This window comes from Heterodontus francisci, chromosome 33, assembly GCF_036365525.1.
Source record: "Heterodontus francisci isolate sHetFra1 chromosome 33, sHetFra1.hap1, whole genome shotgun sequence".
In the NCBI taxonomy this organism is placed as follows: Eukaryota; Metazoa; Chordata; class Chondrichthyes; order Heterodontiformes; family Heterodontidae; genus Heterodontus; species Heterodontus francisci.
Window position 1 is genome coordinate 12562585 of NC_090403.1, and position 23884 is coordinate 12586468.

At 42.9% G+C, this 23884-nt stretch overlaps 1 protein-coding gene across 2 annotated transcripts in view; it reads left to right on the top strand.

The window, feature by feature from the left end:
• kansl1b (KAT8 regulatory NSL complex subunit 1b) overlaps positions 1 to 23884 on the top strand; it is a 193523-nt gene that overhangs the window by 87499 nt on the left and 82140 nt on the right. For both annotated transcript variants that reach the window (XM_068013093.1, XM_068013092.1), the window contains exon 3: positions 13606 to 13747. In XM_068013093.1, coding sequence (XP_067869194.1) covers positions 13606 to 13747 — 142 coding nt within the window. The remainder of the gene's footprint in view (positions 1 to 13605; positions 13748 to 23884) is intronic.

The following is a 23884-nucleotide window of genomic DNA, read 5'->3' on the forward strand; positions in this document are numbered from 1 at the left end:
GGACAAAGGCAGTGCAGGTAGTTGAAATTCCGCTGTCAGTATGCTTCTGTATGGAATCAGAAGTGCATGTCTGTTATGGATGCTGTTTTGGGACTAAGGTCCTGCTAACCGTTTTAACTGAATTTCTGGTCCACCTGTTAGTGAAATTGATGGTCTAAAATTAGTCCAAATTGGACAAGGTGTCTCTTTAGTAACAATAACAGCTTATACTTATACAGCACCTTTAATGTAATAAACAACAAATGTAATAAAAGGTGCTTCACAGGAGCATTATAAAATAAAATGAGACAGGAGTCTCATGAAATATTAGGCCAAATGACCAGAAGCTTCGTCAAACAGCTGGGTATTAAGGAATGTCTTAAAGGAAGAAAGCAAGGTGGAGAGGTTTGTGGAGAGAAAATTGAAGGCATGGCCATCAATGGTGGAGTGATTAAAATCAGTGATCAAGAAGCCAGAATTAGAGAGGAGGATTGTGGGGCTGGAGGAGATTAGAGATAGGGAGGGACGAGGCCATGAAGGGATTTGAAAACAAGACATTGCTTTGCCGATGTCGGTCAGCGAACACGGGTATTGGGTGAACGGGTTTTGGTGCGAGTTTGGTCATGGGCCGCAGAGTTTTGGATGACTAAGTTTACGGAAGGTAGAATGTGAGACACCAGCCAGGAGTGCATTAAAATAGTCAAATATTTAGGTAACAAAGGCATGAATGAGCATTTCAGCAGAAAAAGAGCTGAGACAAGGGTGAAGTTACGTAGGTGGAAATAAGCAGTGATGCGAATATGAGGTTGGAAGTTCATCTTTGGGTCAAATATGACACCAAGGTTGCAAACAATCTGGTTTAGTCTCTGTGTGTTGTCAGGGAGAGGGGATGGTGTTGGTTGCTAGGGGACGGTGTTTGGAGTGGGGACCGGAAACAATGGTTTCAGTCTTCCCCATATTTAATTGGAGGAAATTTTTGCTCATCCAGTACTGGATGTTGGATAAGTAGTCTGATAATTTAGCAACAGTGGAGGAGTCAAGCGAAGTTGTGGTGAAGTAGAGCTGGGTGTCGTCAGGGTACATTTGAAACTAATGCTGCTTTTGGATGATACTGCTGAGGGGCAGCATATAGATGAGAAATAGGAGGGGGGATTGGCAAGGATAGATCTTTGAGGGACACCTGAGGTAACGGTGTGGGAACAGGAAGAGAAGCCTTGCAAGTTATAATTTTTGGCCACAATTCGATAGATGAGAATAGAACCAGGCGAGAGCAGTCCTACCCATCTGGGCGACAGTGGCGAGGCATTGCAGGATGATGTAGTCAACTGTATTAAGTAAAGGTAATCTCTGAATAGGTGCAATGATCCTGAGCTTTAATATCTGCTTTTTGAAGAAAGGGACCATTTTGGCTCGGGTCTCATCAACATGCACAGCTCAAGCTCGTGGGGATGCGGGTTGGTAGTGGGGATAATAACTGGATTGTGCCTCAGTTTTTCCCTGTTTGGTCTGTGGCTTATTCCTCCGAATTGAAGTTTTTAAATGATAAAAGGATTTAAGAGGGTAGATAAAAAATAAACTGTTTGCTCTCGTGAGGGCATCCAGAACAAGGGCACAATTTTGAAGTTAAATCTAGATGATTCAGGTGTGAAATCAGGAAGTATTTTTCCCTCAGGGTAGTGGAAATGTGGGGCACTCTCTCCCAAAAAGCCTGTGGATTGTGAGGGTCAAATGAAATTTAAGAGTACAATTGATAGATTTTTGTTACGTTAGTGTATCGGGGAACATAGAGCAAAAGCAAGATGCATACAGTTGTGGTGCAGTTCAGTCATGATTGAATGCATGACATGAGGCTGAAATGTCCTCTGTTCTTGTGGTCCTAAATAAGCAAAAGGATGTTGGCCGAGTTTGTCCCATCCCCATTTCAGATGGTGCAGTTCTTGTGGGCACTTGGCATGATCTGATATCTCACCCAGCTTGCCATTCTTAATATAAATTAGGGTAGCCTATATGTTACTAGGCATATTACAACAGAGCCCAGTTGATCCCTCACCTCCTGTCAGATAATTGCAGCAGAAATCACTCGATAGTCAAGTTTTGAGAAGCAGGCATTCTTGCTGATTTCCCTTTTCCCACCCACACCCTTCCCCATCAAAGCCCAAAGTTATTCAGCCCAATTCTAGCATCTGTAGCTGCCTCTAATCGCATGTTAACTCATTAAAGGCTGGGGATCAGACTTGATTTATGTAACTTAATGCTGCATCGGGCTGTATATTTCCCCCATAGGCATGAAGAAGTGGAGTTGATTTTGTGTGAGAACAGACCTTCATTTATTTTTGAAGGTGTAGTGATGTTGAGCTTAACAGTTTGATATCATGGAGTGCGTTGTAGAACGTGCCAACCAAACAACCGCAGTCAAGATAGAGGCCAGGCATTTGAGAAAGAAGGAAGCATTACAAGGTGAGCAGAAATATTGGCTTTGGCTCGAGTTGTATGGCTAAATGAGCAGAGTCTACTAAACCTGCACAAAATGGCAAGTTTTGTCACCATAAAAGTTTTATACTTCAGTTTTTGAATGCTGAGGGAGCTGGATGTTCCCTACTAATCTGCAGTTTGGGGGCAGGGAGAAGCAAAAGATGAAGCTGTGATGTTCAGGAGACTTTTGGAATGCATTTGAAAATAATTGTGCCCGAGGGAATCATTAATTTATTAAGGGCCTCTAGTGGTAGAAAGCACTACAGCAATATTTATAATCTGCAAGCTCTGAAATACACCCCTCTCTGGTTCAGTTTGAACACTATACTTAAGCATGTTTCGTTGACTAATGTGACAAAATTTGCCATTTGTCTTCCCAATTGCATAGCCAGTCTAAATCTTTTCGGTTTTCATTTGCTTCAGTCGCTGTTCCTCCCACTTTCCCTATTTAAGCCATAAAATTTGACAAGTTTACAGATTCATATAGATTAGAGGCATGGTTCTCAGCATTGAACCCTGATGTTTCTGCTCATCACCTGTCAATTGTCTAATGTTAGATCTGTTACAACTGTCTGTTCCCGACTTCTTGCCCTACATCTACCTTGGATTTCTGTGACCTTGAGTTTCTGACCAGTGAACACGCAAAGAACATTTATGCCTTTTTATATTGAATTTGTATGTGCATAGAATGCCTTTTGGTGCTTTTGAAGATGTTCACTGGTGGCAGCCAGAGTGCTTTTTGCTTTTTTCCCCCCAGTAAATTTTGATTTTGTAACTAATACATGACCGTTGCCATGTTAGTAGGCATCATTGGGGAGCAGAATAATCGATTTGATGGTCATTGAGGATGGTCTTTTGTTTCATTCACGGTGTAGAGCTTAGAGTGTAGCAGTATTGGGCATCCAAGCCTCAGCCTCACTACCTACCTCAGTAGCTTTTCTTCAAGCATTACAGCAAAGGTTCACCAAATGCAGCCACTGAAAACTGATAGTATTTTGAATGCCACCTTGGTTCAGTGATAGTGCACTCTTTTGAGGCCGAAGCCCCACTCCAAGACTTGAGTACAATAATCAAGGCTGACATTTCAGTGCCATAGTATCAGAGGTTCTGCCTTGCTGATGAGATACTAAATCAAGGGCAAGTCTGCCTTTTCAGGTGGATGTAAAAGATTCCATGGCATTCTTGGTGTCCTGCCAGACATTTATCTAGTAATAAGCATCATCTGTGTATGGAAAAGCAGAACATTGTGGATGCTGGAAATCTGAAACAAAAACAGAAAATTCTGGAAATATTCAGGTCAGGCAGCATCTGTGGAGAGAAGAAACCAAGCTAATGTTTCAGATTATGGCCGAATGGCCTCCTCCTTGCCTATGCCATAATGACTCTGATTATTGGTCATGTCCTTTCATCTGAACTTTGACTTTGGGATTGAAGTTTATTTTCAAAGCAAAATGGAGGGAGCTTTCTTTGGTATCTGACCAGAGAATGTTTCAGTGGACGTGTAGAAGGAGCTTTATTCTGTATCTATCCCATGCTGTACCTGGCTTGGAGTGTTTAATGGATCAGCTGCTGATCTTGTCTTTGGTCTATGGGAATAGAAGTGTTTTTACATTGTCCTGATGTCACTGGCTTCCCAAAGCACAGACGTCATGCCCCTAAGATCAGCAACCTAAAAATCCCATTAAAAACTGATCCTGCTGGACAATGTCTTATTTCCAACTACTTTACTTGGGGTTTGCAGCCGGCATTAAGACTTCTACCCTGGCAGCACCAGCAAGGATCTTGTATAGTGTAAAAATGGTGTGGGTATGCTTGAGATATGAGGTCTGAGGAAAGCCTTGCATTGCAAAATGCCATAAATGTTCACTGCTGAGATCATGATGCTCGTGCTTCATGATTTCAGGCTGTTTGACTCTTAGTAGCAGATCTGAGTTCGCTTGTGCTTGCCCAGAAGCGGTTTGAGATGAGAAATGATAAAGGCAAGAAGTCACTTGTGGAAGTGGCGTACAGGCTCCCTAACAGTAACCCCACAGGATGGGGTATAAAGGAACAAATAATGGGTGATTGTCAGAAAGGTATGACGATAATCATGGGGGATTTTAATCTGCATTTAAATTGGAAAAATCAGATGAGCAAAGGTAGCCTAGATGTGCTCATGGAATGTTTTTGGGATATTTTCTCAGAACAGCACGTTCTGGAGCCAAGCAGAGATCAGGCTATACTAGACCTGGTATTGTTCAGTGAGATGGGATGAATTAATGACCTCATAGTGAAGGCGCCCCTAGGCAGCGGTGATCATATGATTGAATTTTACATTCAGTTTGAGGACAAGAAGAGTGAGTCTAAGACTTGTATTTAATTTAAATAAGGGCAATTATGAGGGCCTGAAAGCAGAGCTAGCAAAAGTGAACTGGCAAAGTAGGTTAAGGAATAGGTCAATAGAGATGAAGTGGCAAACATTTAAGGGGATATTTCAGAATACATCGAATAGGTAGGTTCCAACCAGAAAGAAAAATTCCAACAGGAGGACCCACCAGCCGTGGTTAACCAAAAAAGTTAGAGAGTATCAAACATAAAGGAAAAGCATATAATTGCACAATGATGGGTGGCAGGTCAGAAGATTGGACAGAATATAAAAAGCAGCAAACAATGACTGAAAGATTAATAAGGGAAAAATTAAGTTATGAGAGAAAGCTGGCTAGAAATAAAGAAACAGATCGTAAGAGTTCCTATAGATATTTAAAAAAAGAAAAGTTAACCAAGTGAGCATTGGTCCTATAGAAAGTGAGCCTGGGGAATTAATGAGGGAAAATAAGGAGATGGCAGATGAATTGAACAGGCATTTTGCATCGGTCTTCGCCATAGAGGATACAAGTAACATCCCAGAAATAGCTGTAAATCAGGAAATGGAAGAGAGGGAGGAATTCAAGAAAATTACCATCACCAGGAAGTGGTACTGAACAAATTGTTGGAGCTGCAGGCTGCCAAGTGCCCGGGTCCTGATGGACTTCATCCTAGGATCTTAAAAGAAGTGGCTAGTGAGATAGTTGATGTGTTGGTTTTAATTTTCCAAAATTCCCTAGATTCGGGGAAGGTTCCATTCGATTGGAAAATAGTCAGTGTAACTCCTTTATTCAAAAAGGGAGGGAGACAGAAAGCAGGAAACTACAGGCCAGTTAGCTTAACATTTGTCATAGGGAAAATGTTCGAAGCTATTATTAAAGACATTATAGCAGGGCATTTAGAAAAATTCAAGGTAATCAGGCCGAATCAACATGGTTTTATTTATTTAGAGATACAGCTCTGAAGCAGGCCCTTCGGCCCACCGAGTCTGTGCTGACCATCAACCACCCATTTATACTAATCCTACATTAATCCCATTACCCTCTCACATCCCCACCTTCCCTCAATTCCCCTACCACCTACCTATACTAGGGAAAGGGAAATCATGTTTAACCAATTTATTGGAAAGGGAAATTTTGTGAAAGGGAAATCATGTTTAACCAATTTATAGGAGTTCTTTGAAGAAATAACGTGCTGTGGATAAAGGGGAGCCAGTGCATGTACCGCATTTAGATTTCCAGAAGGCATTTAATGAAGTGCCACATCAAAGACTATTGCGGAAAATAAAAGCTCATAGTGTAGGGGGTCAAATTTTGGCATGGATAGAAGATTGGCTAGCTAACAGGAAACCAAGAGTCGGCATAAATGGGCATTTTCTGGTTGGCAAGATGTAACAAGTGGTGTGCCACAGGGATCAGTGCTGGGGCCTCAATTTTTTACAATTTGTATAAATGACTTGGATGAAGGGACCGAAGGTGTGGTTGCTAAATTTGCTGATGACAGAAAGGTAGATAAGAAGAGTAAGTTGTGAAGAGGACATGAGGCTACAAAGGGATATAGATAGGTTAAGTGAGTGGGCAAAGATCTGGCAAATGGAGTATAATGTGGGAAAATGTGAAATTGTCTATTTTGGTAGGAAGAATAAAAAAGCATATCATCTAAATGGTGAGAGATTGCAGAGCTCTGAGATGCAGAGGGATCTGGGTGTCCTAGTTCATGAATCGCAAATGGTTAATATGCAGGTACAGCAAGTAATTAGGAAAGTTAATAGAATGTTATCGTTTATTGGGAAGGGAATTGAATACAAAAGTATTGAGGTTATGCTTCAACTGTACAGGGCATCGGTGAGACCACTTCTGGAGTACTGTGTACAGTATTGGTCTCCTTATTTAAGGAAGGATGTAAATGTGTTGGAAGCAGTTCAGAGAAGGTTTACTAGACTGATAACTGGAATTGGTGTGTTGTCATTAATTAATCCTGTGTTTTTTAACAGTACCAGTTAGAGTCATAGAGAGATACAGCACTGAAACAGGCCCTTCGGCCCACCTAGTCTGTGCAGACTAACAACCACCTGTTTATACTAACCCTACATTAATTCCATATTCCCTACCACATCCCACCATTCTCTTACCACCTACCTAACACTAGGAGAAGTTTACAATGGCCAATTTACCTATCAACCTGCAAGTCTTTGGCTGTGGGAGGAAACCGGAGCACCTGGTGGAAATCCACGCGGTCACGGAGAACTTGCAAACTCCGCAGAGGCAGTACCCAGAACCGAACCCGGGTCGCTGCGGTGCTAACCACTGCGCCACTGTGCCGCCCACTAGATCTAGTACAGCCTTCTCTCTGGCTCTAGAACGCGCTGCTCCAAGAAACTGTCCCAAAAACACTCTATAAGCTCATGGTCCAATCTATATGTAGATTAAAATTACCCATGATTATTGTAGTTTTCTCAAGCCCGCATTATTGCATCCTGTATACCCCATCCTACAGCGTGATTACTGTTAGAGGGCCTATAACCCATTCAAACAAGTGACTTTCATCTCTGCCCAAACTGGTTTTACATCTTGATCTCCAGAACTAAGAACATCTCTCTCGTGTACCAATGCCATCCTTAATTAACAGAGCTGCCTTTCCACCTTTTCCTAGCTTCCTGTCCTTCCTAAATGTCATGTCCCCTGAATATTCGGGTCCAAGTCTTTGTAATTTAAAAAAAAATATTCATTCATGGGATGTGGGCGTCGCTGGCTCGGCCAGCATTTATTGCCCATCCTTAATTGCCCTCGAGAAGGTGGTGGTGAGCTGCCTTCTTGAATCGCTGCAGTCCATGCGGAGTAGGTACACCCACACTGCTGTTCGGAAGGGAGTTCCAGGATTTTGACCCAGTGACAGTGAAGGAACGGCGATACAGTTCCAGGTCAGGATGGTGTGTGACTTGGAGGGGAACTTGCAGGTGGTGGTGCTCGCATGCATTTGCTGCCCTTGTCCTTCTAGTTGGTAGAGGTCGCGGGTTTGGAAGGTGCTGTCTAAGGAGCCTTGGTGCATTGCTGCAGTGCATCTTGTAGGTTGTATACACTGCTGCCACTGTGCGTCGGTGGTGGAGGGAGTGAATGGCACCCTATCCACAAACAATCAAGTGGGTTGCTTTGTCCTGGATGGTATCGAGCTTCTTGAGTATTGTTGGAGCTGCACCCATCCAGGCAAGTGGAGAATATTCCATCACACTCCTGACTTGTGCCATGATCTTGCAGCCGTGTCTCTGTAATGGCTATCAGATCATATATATTTATTACAATTTGCGCTGTCAGTTCATCTACTTTGTTACGAATGCTACATGCAATCAGATACAGAGCCTTTAGTTCTGTGTTTTTACTATTTTTGTAACTTCTGGTCCTATCTGCTGGTGCCCTCAGGGTTGTATACTCTGTCTCCTTTTTTGCTACCTTGCTCTCTTGCCTTGCCTTCTCTAGTTAATTTATCACATCATCTCAATGCTGATCCTCTGCCCTCACTATTTAGTTTTAAGCCCTCTCTACTGCCCTAATTATACGACTTGTCGGAACACTGGTCCCAGCATGGATCAGGTGAAGACTGTCCCAACGGAACAGCTCCCACTTTACCCAGTACTGGTGCCAGTGTCCCACGAATCGAAACCCATTTTTCCCATGCCAATCCTTGAGCCATGCATTTTAACTCCAATCTTCTTAACTTGTGCCAATTTTTTTGTGGCTCAGGTTGATCTGCTTTTTTTTATTTAGGCCCTAGCTGCTCATACTCCCTCAGCAGAACCTCTTTCCAAGTTCTAACTTTGCCTGTGGCACCTATGTGGACAATGACCACTGGATCCTCCCTCTCCTCTCCAGCCCGAAGCAGATGTCCCGAACCCTGGCACCGGGCAGGCAACACAGCTGCCTGGATTCTTGCTCTCGGCTGCAGAGAGCTGTGTTTATCCCCTGATTATGCCATTCTCTACTATCACTACATTCCTATTAACTTCCCCCATGTCAGTGGCTTCCTGTACCATGGTGCTACGGTCAGTTCATTCATCCACCCTGCAGCCCCCGCTTTCATCTACACAGGCTGCAAGAACCTCGAACCTGTTAGACAATTGCAAAGGCTGAGGCTCCTCCACTTCTACATTCTGGGTTCCCATATCTGCCTCACTCGCAGCCACACCCTCCTGTTCCTGACCATGGACCAGATCAAAAGAGCCCTATCCTAAGGGGGTGACTACCTCCTGGTACAAAGTGTCCAGGTAACCTTCCCCCTTCCTGATGTGTCGCAGTGTGTACAGTTTGGCCTCCAGCTCAAACTCTGAACCGACGTTCCTGCAGCAGTAGACACTTACTGCAGACATGTTTGCTCTGGATCACGCAGTGGCAACACATCACCTGCCCTGTTGTGCTTACTGTGTAATTTATTTTTTTTACTTAATTAACTTATAATTAATAAATCCTCTTATAATTAATAAAGCCTCTTGCACCATAAATACACCAAAAATTCATGGTGATGTTCACATCTACTTCATTAACCATGCAAGCTCATTGAAATAGTCAGCATTGTGTTTGTGTGAGCTAACTTGTCAGAGCAAGAATTGAACGGTACTTTATCGTACCGTGTATTTACACTTAGCTGAACCACTTAGAAAATGACTCTATCTGGAAAAGACGTTTAGTTCACAGAGACTGATACCAAGAGGGACCTTATTGAATTCAGAGAGTGAGCAATGCAGTGGTTCTTACACTGAGGGGTGCATGGCTTGACTGCATGGAAAATGGGAGACTCCCAACTCCTGATCTTCCAGATGTGGCAGCACAAATGCTGGAAAAATGAGCATGAGGGGAAAAGGGAGAGAAAGATGAAGGAACTGGAAGTGGGAGGAACAGGAATGGAGAGGTGGAGCAAGAGTACAGAGCATTGGAGGGGTTCTGGAGAAGAGGAGGCAGGGAGGGCCTAGGAGGGTGCTGGAAATGGGCTCGGGAAGGGATCTGGAAAGGTGGAGGGAGAGGGCCTGGGGTGGAGCAGGGAGAGGGATGCTGTACAGGAGCAGAGAGAATGACCGTGTAAGGTCTGCGTTCTGTATGATTTGGGTACAAAGACATTTTCTTGCAAGCTTGACGAGAGAATTTGACAAAGTGTAATGGTAGTTGGGAATGCTGTCATTAATGGATTCAGCGGACCTCATATACCAAAATGTTCAGTTCCTGCTTTCTTGGGATGGTAACGAATGATATCATAGATACCAGTACTTTATCTATCTATTTATCTGATTCTGTGCCATTAGCCCCAGGTTTATTAATTTATCTTTCTCACCCTAGCACACTCTTAATATATAATATTGAAATACAGTGAGCTGCTCTTGTGTTCAGGCTAGTTTTTATTTCACTTGTACAGGTTGGTCACACCTGATGATGGAATAGGCTTACTTCCTGTCCCTGTGCCATGTGATTAGGCTGCAAATGCTATTGGTATTTTTCTCATTGGCTGATTGTCACAGCTTGTTTATATAATCATAGAAATTGCTTGTATAGAAGTTGCCATTGCTAGCTCATCACCTGGAGTTGTGGACTCTTGATCCCTTTTCCGTGTGTATTTTACTATTCTTCCTATTCAAAAATGTAGCAAATTTCCTTGAAATTATAATATAGTTCCTGTTTCATCCAGGGTAAAACATTCCATGTTCTAATAACCCTCTGTGAAACTATTTTTCTACCCTTCTCTCTTTGTTACAAAATGAAGAAAAAGCAGCTTGTGTAGATTATGGCATAACTAGTAAGAAAGTTACTGATCCTGTGTAGTTGTATTTCAAGACAAAGGTGGCTAGAACTATGTCCTTTTGCCTTTAATCGCACCTACTTGACCCACTTCAAAAGTCAACTCCACATTGTGCCACATCTACCTGTTTGCGGAGTAGCTCCACTGTGCATAGTGCGCATGTTACAAGGTTGCATTTGCAACTTTGTAATTCTGATGGAGATTTATCACAGCAGCCTTTCTGGGGATGAGAATCGCAACAGTGTCATGGGTTTGAAAGCTTAACCTGTCTATGACCAGAACAAAATACTAGACAATTGGAAGCATTGTTGGTGTCATTGGTTTACTGTTGTCATCTGGGGGCAGGGATTGGAACTTTCTTGCAAGGGGCTCTGCTCTAGCACGAGAGCTGCATCACTATCTCATTTTCTATGTGTTGCTTTTGGAGACACAACTAGAATACTAAAGTGGTATAATAAGACTGAGGGGACTGAGCTGTTGAGCCGTCAACCTCTTGTAGAATTATCCAATAGTGAGAACTTACAGCCTTTGCAGATAGATACATGGTGTGGATTGGAAAGGATAGGTGAGTAGGTGTAAGTGGATGAAACTGAGTAATAGACTACATCTATCCAGAGTGTTTCCACTAATATTGCTGAGCTTGGAGAGATCAGACTTCATATATTCTTTTTTTGCAGTTAATGGTGGCAGACTGTCACTGTGACAGGAGCGTGTGGTTCACAATTGCAATTTAAGCTCCTGATTTATTGCAATATCTTTAGACCAGGGACACACACTAGGCTGACTCCTTCACTGATCTATTTGCCTACCTTAATTTCACAAATTTCAGCAATTTCAGAACTCGCTGCCTTTCTGAACACTTGCACGCAGTCGTGTCATTACCGGATTTGAGTGTCTCCATCTACCTCAGTCAGAAGGCTTTGAGCTGCACTTTGGACAAGATCCCTCCATGGGCTTGTCCTGACCAGAATTTCTCTTTTGAATGCAGCTTCTAAACAGTTGTCGTTTTCATGGATTTCCTGAGTTTGCTCCCTCAACCATTCTATTGGAGTAGTGGTGAGCAGAGGTCTGTTCCTTTCTTGGAGAAAGGACATATCTGAGAACAATTTGTCCAGGCTGCTGTCATGTCATATTCGCAAAGGCCTGGAAACTGATCACCTGCTTGTCTGCTGCTTTTTGCAAGTCAGTGACAAATGCTGAGGAAAGAGTGCTATCATTTAAAAATAATTTCCCTCTGTCAACTTATGTTTGTGTACAAGATGTGATATTTGGTTTGAAATTTTTTTACTGTTCTGACTGGTAAAGGGGACTGTTTTATGGTATTGTTAACCATTTTTGTTAAAGTTAGCAGTACATTACAAGGGAATCTCAATCAGCTACATAAATCTTCTGTTTGCATTTTGTTGTCCTGCCCTAGAGTTAATAGTATATTGTATATAATTCAGACTCTGACAGCTGATGGCCCCTTTATTTCAAAATCATTGATGATCAAACTGAAATTCCCAGTCTATAAGCTACCTCTCTTGCAATTGAGGGTTTTTGCAATAATCTGTGGAACAGACTGCTGTTCAGTGCAAGTGGATCATCTTCTGATAAAGAAGGAAATGGGGAGGGGATGAAGGGCCCAGGGTGCTAGATTTGAGAGTGCAACGAACAGAATGGGCTTCATTACTTTTCTGTGGAGTTGTTTTTCTATTTGCACCTTACAGTTTAGAGGTGCATGATAGTGTTCCAGGGTATAAGGTCTTACAAATGCAAGCTTTTGACATTCTTCTATCTGTGGAAACTTTTCAGCTTATCACATTGGTGTGGCTGAGATCCAAGAACTTGCTTTGTGAGGAATTGTCATAAATCAGTGCCACCCTCTCGGGGATGGGGAATAGTTGCTGGCCTTGCCAGCAACATTCATATCCCACGAATGAATTTTCAAAAAAGAATTGGGCTGAGTTTAAAATGTTTTACAGCGAAGAAGGAGAGGATCCTTTTTGTAGCTCTCTGAAAGAGCAGCCAACGTAATCCTATTCCCTTGTCCCTTCCCCAAACCCTTTTAAAATGTTGCCTTTTCCAATATTTGTCCATGTCCTATTTAAATGCTGTTAAGGATTCTGCTTTCACTACAGCTTCTAGTAAGACGTTGCACCTGCAAATAACTTTATCTGTAATCATATCTTGTGTGAGCCCCTCTCCCTTTGTTCTTGTGGTGAAATCTTAAATTGATGCTTTCCAATTGTCAATTCACCAACCAGTGGAAATAGCTTTTTTCCTACTTATCTTATCGTTACCCCTCATAGTTTTGAACAAATCTAATGATTCCCTCTTAACCTTAGCTGGTGTAATGAAAAGAGCCTCACTTTCTCTAGACTCTTCTCATAACTAAATCCTCTTGTCATTGGTGTGTCTCAATGCCATCAACAACCTTTTAAAGTCAGGACATAAAACTGGGCAGAATATTCGAACTGTGGCTTTTCCAGTGATTTGTCTAGCATAATACTCCATGCTCTGAACTTGGGTCCAAAATGCTATTCTTTTGCAGCTTCATCAGTTTGTTCTGTCACTCTTAAAGATTTATGTCTCTGCTCTTCTAGTCCTTTTAAAGTTATTCTGTTTAGTGTGCATGTCTCCTTTCCCTCCCAAAGTGTCTCTTCCACATTGAATTTCATCTGACCCCTGTTATCCAATCTATTAATTGTTCTGTCTTCCTGAAGTCACTTACTCTTTTTAGCCATGTTCCCTATTTTTGCCATCCACAAATTTTGATTATTTCCCCCATACCTCAGTCCAGATCATTTATAAATATATTGATAATCCAAGGAATCTCTAGTCACACTGTTGGTGGAACATTCCATTCAGGACAAGAGGGTGAACATAATTTGACAAAATTGGGTGTGTGTTTCCTGGATTGCGAATATTTGAAATTCAGTAAGGGTCGTGTTACTCTCTACTTAGCTGTGGGGTTTTTCCTGAATTCTTTATGTCTGCCTGATTTATACTTTGATGCATGAACATGACCGTTTGCTTGTTTTTCACTTGTAGGCGGAAGCGCTCGGAATGGCGGTGGGCAGTTGAACGGGCTGCTATTGTGAGTCGCTGGAACTGGCTGCAGGCTCATGTATCGGATTTAGAGTACCGCATCCGCCAACAGACAGACATTTACAGGCAAATCCGTGCCAATAAGGTCAGTGCAGCAGCAAGGAACTGCAAAGAGCTGATTACTTGTGTGTATGCAGAGCCTTTCATACCACATTCTTTTTGATAGTCTACAAATGTGTACAGATTGGAGTATCGAGAATTTTACATGTATATTTATAACATCCGTATACAGGAGAAATTTCTTGTTCAGTATGTTTCCAGGCCATCAACATCGGTAATACCTAGTGTTGAGGATGATTTTTCCATGTGGATGGGTGGAAGTGAGACGTCAGTGTTGGCTGTGGGTTCACAGATGGCTTATGAGCCCTAACTTAGCCTTGCAGGCCCTCCTGCAGTGAGTACATGTGTTATCAGCCAGTAGAGGCGGTGGCAGCTTGTTGGCTCAAGCAGCTGCCCTCTCTTTCCATCTCTCTTGCTGTTCTCTCTCAGTGCCTGCTCTTGTTGATTGCAAGGTCTTGACACCATTTTTGATGATGGGTCACCATTTTGGTTGTGATTGGTTCCCATATGTTTTTAATAGATCAGACTTTAATGGAGGCTTTGAGATTATCTTTGAAACGTTTGCTTTGGCCCCCATGTGAAGACGTTCCCTGGCATAGCTCTGAGTAGAGCACCTGTTTGGGCAGTCCTGAGTCGGGCATACCAACGACATGTCCCATCCATCTCGGCTGATGTGAGATTATCATGGCCTCTATACTTGGCATGTCTGTGTCTTGGAGGACGCTCATGTTTATTCTTTTGTCCTCTCACTTGATTCACAAGATCCTTCTAGGACAGCGTTGATGACGTTGCTCTAGGGCCTTGATGTGACTTCAGTGCCATAGAGAATCGTGGGGAGAACCACTGCCCAGTTGACTGAGTTTAGTGATTCGTCTGATATCACGATTCTCAAAACCTGGAGTACATAATTTACCGGTGGTATACCTCTTCATCAATGTCAGCTTGTTGGCTCAAGCAGCTGCCCTCTCTTTCCATCTCTCTTGCTGTTCTCTCAATGCCAACTGTGCAACAGCCCCAACAAACAAATTTCTCTGCAGCACCTGTGGAAGAGCATGTCACTCCAGAATTGGCCTTTATAGCCACTCCAGGCGCTGCTTCACAAACCACTGACCACCTCCAGGCGCGTATCCATTGTCTCTCGAGATAAGGAGGCCCAAAAGAAGAATGTCAGCTTCTAAGATATGGAAAGTGAGGGAAATTTTCCAACACTTCACCATGAATCTCAGTTGAAGCCATTGGATTTGATAAGTTTGGTGTCAGTTGGTAAAAAACTTTGCGAACTTTTCGCTTCCTGCTCGTAGCCTTTGGTGAATACGTCAACTATCCATTGTAGTTCTTCTTTAGAATGAGCACTAACTAGTGTCGTCAGCATAGTGTAGTTCTATTTCAGAAGCAGTTGTTGTCTTGGGTTTTGCCTTCAGCCTGTTGATCAAGTTTACCATTAGTGTGATAAGTTATTACCACATTTAGGGGAAGCCTGTCAGTAATAAGATTGTCTTTGAAATGTTTGCTTTGGCATTTGCGTTGCTGAAAGAAAGATTGAGAATAGTGTTGGTGCAATGCCACACCCCTGTTTGATGTCTCTTTTGCCAGGGAAGGGGTCTGTGGTGGAGCCATTGCATAGTACTGTTATTTGCATATTGTCATGTAGGAGAGGATAATATTTGAGAGCATACTGGGCATCCAAATCACTCAACACTTTACAAAGGGAAGTTCAATTCACTGAGTCAATGGCTTTTGTGAGATCGAAGGAAGCCATATACAAAAAGATGTTCTGCTTTCTGCACTTTTATTGAAATTGGAGTGCTGTGAAGATCATGTCAGTTGTTTCTCTGGCAGACTGGAACCGTACTGGGACTCTGGAAGGGCCTCTTCTGCAAATAGCGAGAGGTGAGTGAAAAGTAACCTAGCTAGGACTTGGCCAACAGTTGAGAGCAATGCAGTGCCCCTGTTGTTGCTGCAGTTTGACTTGTCTCCTTTCTTTAAGATTGTGATCATCATGGCATCTCTAAGGTCACTTGGAATTTCTTCATTCTGCCAGAGCTTCACAAATGGAGCATGTATTCGAGAGATTAGTATGCCTCCTTCATGTTTCAGTACTTCAGGGATATTGACAGGGCCAGAAGCTTTTTCTGTTTTTCATCTGTTAATCTGTTAATTGTGTATCAATTGTTTGATTATATGCAAGTGGAGGGTGTTAATTGGGGTCTCACTTGATCAGACACTTAATAAGACTGATGGAGGGTTTTGAGCGAGGAGCTACCTGTTTGTAATCCTTTTGCTCTCTCTGTACAATAAATGTGAAACTGAGTAAAGATAGGCTTCAGCATTATCCTTCCAGAACATGCTTTCTGGAGTTTAACATAGTAGCAGAGGACGGTTGCCAAAAGCTGAAGGTTGGAAACTAGGAATATTTTTTTTACGTGGAAAACTAAAATTTTGGAAAATATGGCAGAAAGCAAGTGTAACTTTTCAGGATATGATTACCCTCTGATGTTCTGAGTCTGAACCATATGACCAATGGAAGACTGAAGTGGATATGTGGACGAGGGTTACATCTCTACCAAAGAGGAAACAAGGTATGGCCTTGCTGTTGGCACTTCCAACCAAACGTAAAATGAGAAGTAAGGTGTTTTATGAACTGGATGTTCATCAGTTGGATACTGATGAAGGGTTTGATCTTCCGTTAGAATTCTTGGATGAAATTTACTAGAAAGATGACCTGTTGAATGTGTATGAGGCATGGTCAGACTTCGATAGATTTCAGAAAACAGATGGTTATTCAATGGAAGAATATATCATGGACTTGAACAGAATGAAAAGAAGTTTGGAGATCCCTGGTTCGGTGCTAGCTTTTAAATTGCTAGATTGTGCTAGGGTGTCACATATGGACAGGCTCCTGGTTTGAACTGGGGTTCGGTTCTTGTACAAAGACTCCCTGTTGGATTAAATGACTGCTGCCATAAAGAAATTCCTCGTGAAACAGTCATTTCCGGCAGCCCTGGTAGAAGAAACAGGGCATTCTGTGGTGACGCAAAGAATGGAGGACTCAATGTTTAATAGATTTCGAAATGGTCCAGATACTGGTAACAGGCATAAGTACAATGGAAGAGTTAAAGACAGGAGGAGTGATACTTTTCAGCGAGAAGTGTTTCTGAAACCTCCCAAAGAGGCAGTAAATGCAGAAGGAAAACTATGGAAACTGAACAAATGCATCTAAGGCCTTAATGATGTTTCCAGGGTGTTGTATTTCTCTCAGAGATCTGTTTTGTTGAAAATTGGTTGCGTTCAACTAAAAGTAGATCCTGCAATGTTTTATTGGTATCAGAAAGGGAAACTTTAAGACATCTTTATGATGCACGTTGATGATTATGGGGTGAGATTTATTAAGATTAGGGCAGAATTGAAGATTGGGAGTCAGGCTTGTGGGCCTTCAAATATATTGGTTTAGATATTAAGCAGACTAAGCCTGAAATAACTTTAAATCAGCAATTCTATTTAGAGAGCGTCATTCCCAGCCTGGTTAATTGTGTTAGGTCATCACAGAAAGATGATGTATCTAAAGCAGAGACTGAGTGTCATGCTAGGGCCACAAGTGCCAAGAATGAGGCACATTAATTTTGTCATGAATATTGATTTTAAACTGTTAGTGGAGTGAAGAAAGGACTTGTTAAACATTTCAGCTGTGGCTGGAAAATATATTTGCATATTAACAGACGGTGTTTGGCAGGACAAAGCAGCCATTCCCTGACATTCAACCCACAATGGACTTTTGATCACCAGATGTTGAAGGTGGGAGAGCTCGCATTCCAGGTTGACTGCTAAGATGGCCGAATACACAAATGGACGTGATGAAACCAGCTAGTCACATGACTAACCTGCTGGTCAACCTGAGTTTTTTGAATTTGTACTAAGTTTGGGCAGAAAGTCTATTTGCTCCTGAACTGAGATCATCTCTCCTGTTTGCTCCCATCTCTTTCTCACAAACCTCTGAATCCACTGAAGACGCACGAACCCCAAGAGAGAAAAGTCTCCTACAGCGAACAAGGTTTAACAAGAATGTTGGGCCCAAACAAAAAGCAAGATCTATCTGCAATCAAGGACTCTACAGTGAGTTTGAAGAACCTTAACAAAAACTCTTCAGATATTGCCTCAAACTTTTCCACTTTATTTTTCTTCTGTTCTTTTCTGTCTCTATTTGCATGTATGCATGCTAGCGTGGGTGCGTCGTGGATCCGTAGTCGTCAACCAAATTAGAGTTTAAGTTTAATAAATTTCAACTTTTCTTCTTTAAACCTGAGAAAGCCTGTATGTGCTGGTTTCTTTGCCTCATAATTGGAAAGCGGTGAACAAGGATTCACCAAGGGGGAGGTAAAAGCATGGTGTGTTTAAAATTAAACAATGTTAAGGAAAGACCAGGTGAAGGCTGAGAGACCTTTCTCACCTGGTTGTAACACTGAGTAATTGCAAAGCTTGATTACTCGTTTAAACTGGTTGTACACTCAGACTAGGCCTGATGCTAGTTTTGATGTGCTGGAGTTAAGCACAATGATGAATTATCTGAAAGTTGAGAATGTTTTAAGGGCAAATAAAACATTAAACATTTAAATCTGGAGAAATCTACTGAACTTCCCATCCTTAGGTGATCCAAAGAACATGAAGCTAATAAATTTTAGTCATGCTTTACATGCCAGTCTTGCTGATGGGTATTCGAGTGCAGCTGGTTTCAGAATGTTTGATAGGTGAAAATGGGAAATATTGTCTTTTAGCTTGGGAAGCGAAGAAAATAAAATGGTCATTAAAAGCACTTTAGCTGCGGAAACACTGGCTCTTGTGGAGGCAGTGAAATTCTGAACACGGGACATACTGAAGATAGGATACCCAAAGAATGTTAAGTGGATAGTCGTTCTTTGTGGGACAATGTACACTCTGCAAAAAGTGTGAGTGAGAAAAGACTACGTATTGACCTTGCTGGATTGAAACAAATACTGGAGAAAAAGAAATCGCCAAACTTAAATGGATAGAAGCACGTCATTAGCTATCCGATTATTTCACAAAAAGAAATACTAGTCCAAAGAGGTTGTTAGGGGTGCTAGAGGAGGGGCGTCTCACAATGTAATACTTTGTACCCAATGTGGAATTTATTTTGAAATGTTCTTTTGAGCATGTTATTAATTTGTACATAATATGAAATGTATTTTGAAATGTATGAGCATATTAATCCACATTGTATTATTAAAAGGGAATTTGTTAATTGTTTATCAGTTTGATTATATGCTGGTGGAGGGTGTTGCATGGGGTCGGTCTTGAGCATTTATAAGCAGACACTTACTGAGACTGGGTAAGAGTTTTGAGTGAGGAGCTACATGTTTGCAATGCTTTTACTCTGTACAATAAATGTGAAACTGAGTAAAGTTAGGTTCCAGCATTATCCTTCCATAACCAGTTTTCTGGAGTTGAACATCTGGTTGATGGCAGTTATCACTTTGTCAAGTGTTCATTGATTTTCTAGCTCACTTCTGATTGTATCTTGTGGGAGGTCATCCAGCAGGTGCGTGTCCGCTGTGGAGTTCTGATTGAGTAATTCTACATAGTTCTCTTTCCAGCGGGTGGTGTTACTGTCCGTGGCATCCTCAGAGTCTTGGTATCTTTGGATCTTACGGGTGTTGGTCTGTGTGTTGAGAGTCCATCGATCTCTCGGATCACCTTGAAAAAGGCTCGCATGTCATACATGTCAACAAGGAGTTGAATTTCCTTAGCCTTCTCTGCCCACCATTTGTTCTTCAATTTGCAGGTTCTTTGAATTCAGCTTTAGCAGTCTGGACGAACTTCTTTTGTGTGGAGTTTGGATCCGGTTGCCAGGTTTGGCATGGTATCTGCTGACAATTGATGAGTTTGTGTACTTTTCTGTTTTGCTCTCAGCAAACCAGTCTTAGTGTCTTTTAGTGGTGTGGCTGAGGGTTTCTTGGCATGTATGAGTGATGATGGATTTCAATGATTACCAGTCATCTTGAACATTGCTTGATGGGGTGACCATCCGTTCCTCTAGTTTTGGATTGAATTGTCTTGAAATCCCTTGAGCTTGATGTTTGACATGCCAGAAACATCGGACTTTCTCCGTACCTGTCATGCCTGTCTGTTCCTTTTGGAGGCCGCCTTCTTCTTTGGGCCTCCTTATCTCGAGAGACAATGGATACGCGCCTGGAGGTGGTCAGTGGTTTGTGAAGCAGCGCCTGGAGTGGCTATAAAGGCCAATTCTAGAGTGACAGGCTTTTCCACAGGTGCTGCAGAGAAATTTGTTTGTCGGGGCTGTTGCACAGTTGGCTCTCCCCTTTCGCCTCTGTCTTTTTTCCTGCCAACTACTTAGTCTCTTCGACTCACCACATTTTAGCCCCGTCTTTATGGCTGCCCGCCAGCTCTGGCGAACGCTGGCAACTGACTCCCACGACTTGTGATCAATGTCACAGGATTTCATGTCGCGTTTGCAGACGTCTTTATAGCGGAGACATGGACGGCCGGTGGGTCTGATAAAAGTGGCGAGCTCGCTGTACAATGTGTCTTTGGGGATCCTGCCATCTTCCATGCGGCTCACATGGCCAAGCCATCTCAAGCGCCGCTGACTCAGTAGTGTGTACAAGCTGGGGATGTTGGCCGCCTCGAGGACTTCTGTGTTGGAGATACGGTCCTGCCACCTGATGCCAAGTATTCTCCGGAGGCAGCGAAGATGGAATGAATTGAGACGTCGCTCTTGGCTGACATACGTTGTCCAGGCCTCGCTGCCATAGAGCAAGGTACTGAGGACACAGGCCTGATACACTCGGACTTTTGTGTTCCGTGTCAGTGCGCCATTTTCCCACACTCTCTTGGCCAGTCTGGACATAGCAATGGAAGCCTTTCCCATGCACTTGTTGATTTCTGCATCTAGAGACAGGTTACTAGTGATAGTTGAGCCTAGGTAGGTGAACTCTTGAACCACTTCCAGAGCGTGGTCGCCAATATTGATGGATGGAGCATTTCTGACATCCTGCCCCATGATGTTCGTTTTCTTGAGGCTGATGGTTAGGCCAAATTCATTGCAGGCAGCCGCAAACCTGTCGATGAGACTCTGCAGGCACTCTTCAGTGTGAGATGTTAAAGCAGCATCGTCAGCAAAGAGGAGTTCTCTGATGAGGACTTTCCGTACTTTGGACTTCGCTCTTAGACGGGCAAGGTTGAACAACCTGCCCCCTGATCTTGTGTGGAGGAAAATTCCTTCTTCAGCACCAATATTGAGCATGAGTCACTGGCCTGTCCAGCATTTGTTGGCTGTAACCATATCGTGTGTAATATACTTATCTTTTTGGTTCCCTGGTCCTGACTATCACATAGTCTGCTAAGTGCCAGTGCTTCGATCTTGGGATGTTGCCAGGGTGTCTTGAAACAGATTTTTTGGCGGAAAATATTATTAGTGACGACAAGATCATGTTCAGTGCACAGAGTATGGAGGCTTACACAGTTGGGATTGGGACCTTCCAACTCCAGGCTTTCCAGTCGTGTTGGGCCAAAGGGTGTGGTTGTCCCCCGCCCTGACATTGAAAATCACCAAGAAGTGTGATCTTTGACTGTGATGATACAGTTGCCAGAGTTGCATCTAGGTTTCAATAGAAGGTTTACTCCACTGCCAGCATTGGCTGTTTGTGCGAGTAGACCATTGATGCTGCACCATTGTATTTATTCAGTTGGTCAATAAATTTTTCCAGTGAATGATCCCCTGTGGTTAGAGGTAATGTCTCTGTGAGGCGTTGGCCAGGAATGTTCCAAGTTTGATCTTTGGTCTATGGTGTTTTTGCTGCTTTCAGGATTAAACAAAAATAAATAAGTTGTGTTTAAATTGTGTTTTGGTGCATTTCCAAGTCCTTTATAATCATCGGAAGAGATAATCAAGCAGGGTTGCTGCTGTGAGTATTCCCCTATTGCAAGTGTTTCTCGGAGAATGCTGGATCAGCCTGCGACCTTCACGGTCAGCCTCTAGACACTCGCGATTGAGGCTTGTATGCCAATAATGTCCATTTTGGATGAAGCACTGCAAAGCTCCCAGTTCTCAACGATACTAAACAATGTCTTAAGAATAGAGGAAATAGTGGGAGAGAGGGAGGCAGATCTCGTTTTAGTGATTACTTATTTGTCAAAATGCAAACTAATCAGTGCCTCTAAAATATTTACAAGTGAAACTTCGTTTCATTTCCTTTTTGTAAAGGAGGCATGTCCCTGATAGCTTGAAATAATGTGTGCCAATGTTTTCTGCCCTGTCGTTATATTGTGCAGCAGTCCTGCTAATGACATAAAGTAAATAGAGTTCAGCCACCATGTGACAAGAGCCGTGATCCTGGGCAGCATTCAGCCATGAGGAAGGAAACAGATACATGTGAAATGTGATACATGAATAGGATGGGAATAGAGGGATATGGACCCCGGAAGTGCAGAAGTTTTTAGTTTAGACAGGCATCAAGATCGGCGCAGGCTTGGAGGGCCGAATGGCCTGTTCCTGTGCTGTACTGTTCTTTGTTCTTTTGTTTCTTTCACTTCGTTCTCAAGAGTCCAAGCTGGGTGGATGAACACTGATAAGAGGGGCAGATTGATTGCTTTTGAGTTTAAGATTGAGTGTTATCAGATGCTCATCCCAACAGGAGGTTCGTGGAGTCTCTTCATGAGTTTGTTTTGATGGCATGAATTCTGCATTCTTCTCGTGATTTCCCTTTCCAGAAGAAACTATAGCCACTGCCATGTTCTTTGGTTTGTCCCTCATCTGCTCTACTGTCTTCCTAAGGGATACTATGTCAATGTCTAGGCATCTGAGGTCGCAGGCTACGATTGCTGTTCGTGTCTCAGGCCGTTCTGAGCTATCCGTGAATGCCTCAAGTATCAGGTCTCATCTTCACTCTGTCGTGCTTTTCTCTTACTTTCTTATTGACGTCTGGCTTAAGCTAACTAAACCTTGTCCTAGGAGCGTGTATATGAACAAACCTGTAAGGTGAACAACCTGTTGTAGATTGGGGATATTCTGTAAGATAGCAGAAAATTGTTTAGTAATAAATACTGCAGATGCTGGCAATCTGAAATAAAAACAAGGAATACTCCGGTCTGGCAGCATCTGTGGAGAGAGAAGCAGAGTTAATGTTTCAGGTCATTAACCTGTCATCAGAACTAATTATTATCGAAAATTGTTTAGCCTGTGTTGAAGAGAAACACTGAAATTCCTGCCTAGATTGTCACCGAGCAAAGACCTCTTCACAATTTGTATACTTCTTTCTGTCGCACCATTCAGGGATTATGGGGGGCAGACAGGAAAGTGGAGTTGAGACCACAACCAGGTCAGCCATGATCTTATTGAATGGCAGAGCAAGCTCAAAAGGCAGAATGCCTACTTCCAGTCCTAAGTCCTGTGTTCCTATGAGAGACCTGATATTCCAAGATCCTGTCTAGGAAACTTTTATTAGCCCCTTCCCTGACTGAGGTGAGCAGAGCTAATCCTGAAAAGGGGTGCTCAGACACAGCTGCAAACACCAAACCACCCTTCTGCCTCGATTAATAGTGGGTCGGTACATTGGTAACTGCCGCCTTTGTGTCAAGTTGTGACTAGAAGCTCCCAGATATCAAGATCCTGCCCGCTTCACCACTAGCTGATGGCCAAAGGGTTTGAAGAAATTTGCCATCTGTAGAAAGGCCCGTGCATGGTGTCTTTTAGGGTGGGAGGCCTGTTGCACAGCAGATCCCACACGGTCTTGACATGGCACTGTCTTGTTTCAGTGATCAGGCCAGCCTGTATAATTGAGGATGAGGTCCTGCTGCAACCTTTTGTCCGCCTTCACAGCCATCAGCTGATCCACTTGAAGGATTTTATGGTGGTGGAACTTATTGAATGGTTGCTCTCACTTGCAATGTCACAGAGTGCTGTAAAGTAGTTTTGTGCGGGTTTTGAATGATGTAAAGGCACCATCCTCTACTTCAACCTACCCTAAACAGTCTGCCACTGTGTTGCATGACTGCTTATTCATCAGGAGAGGTCCCACTTATTTTGCAGCTAGCCTCCATATTTGGAGGTTGTTCTGGCCATCCGCCACCCACCAATGTGGTTAGTAGCTACAGCTCACCCCAACTCCAGGTCAACAAGGAAGCAGTACTC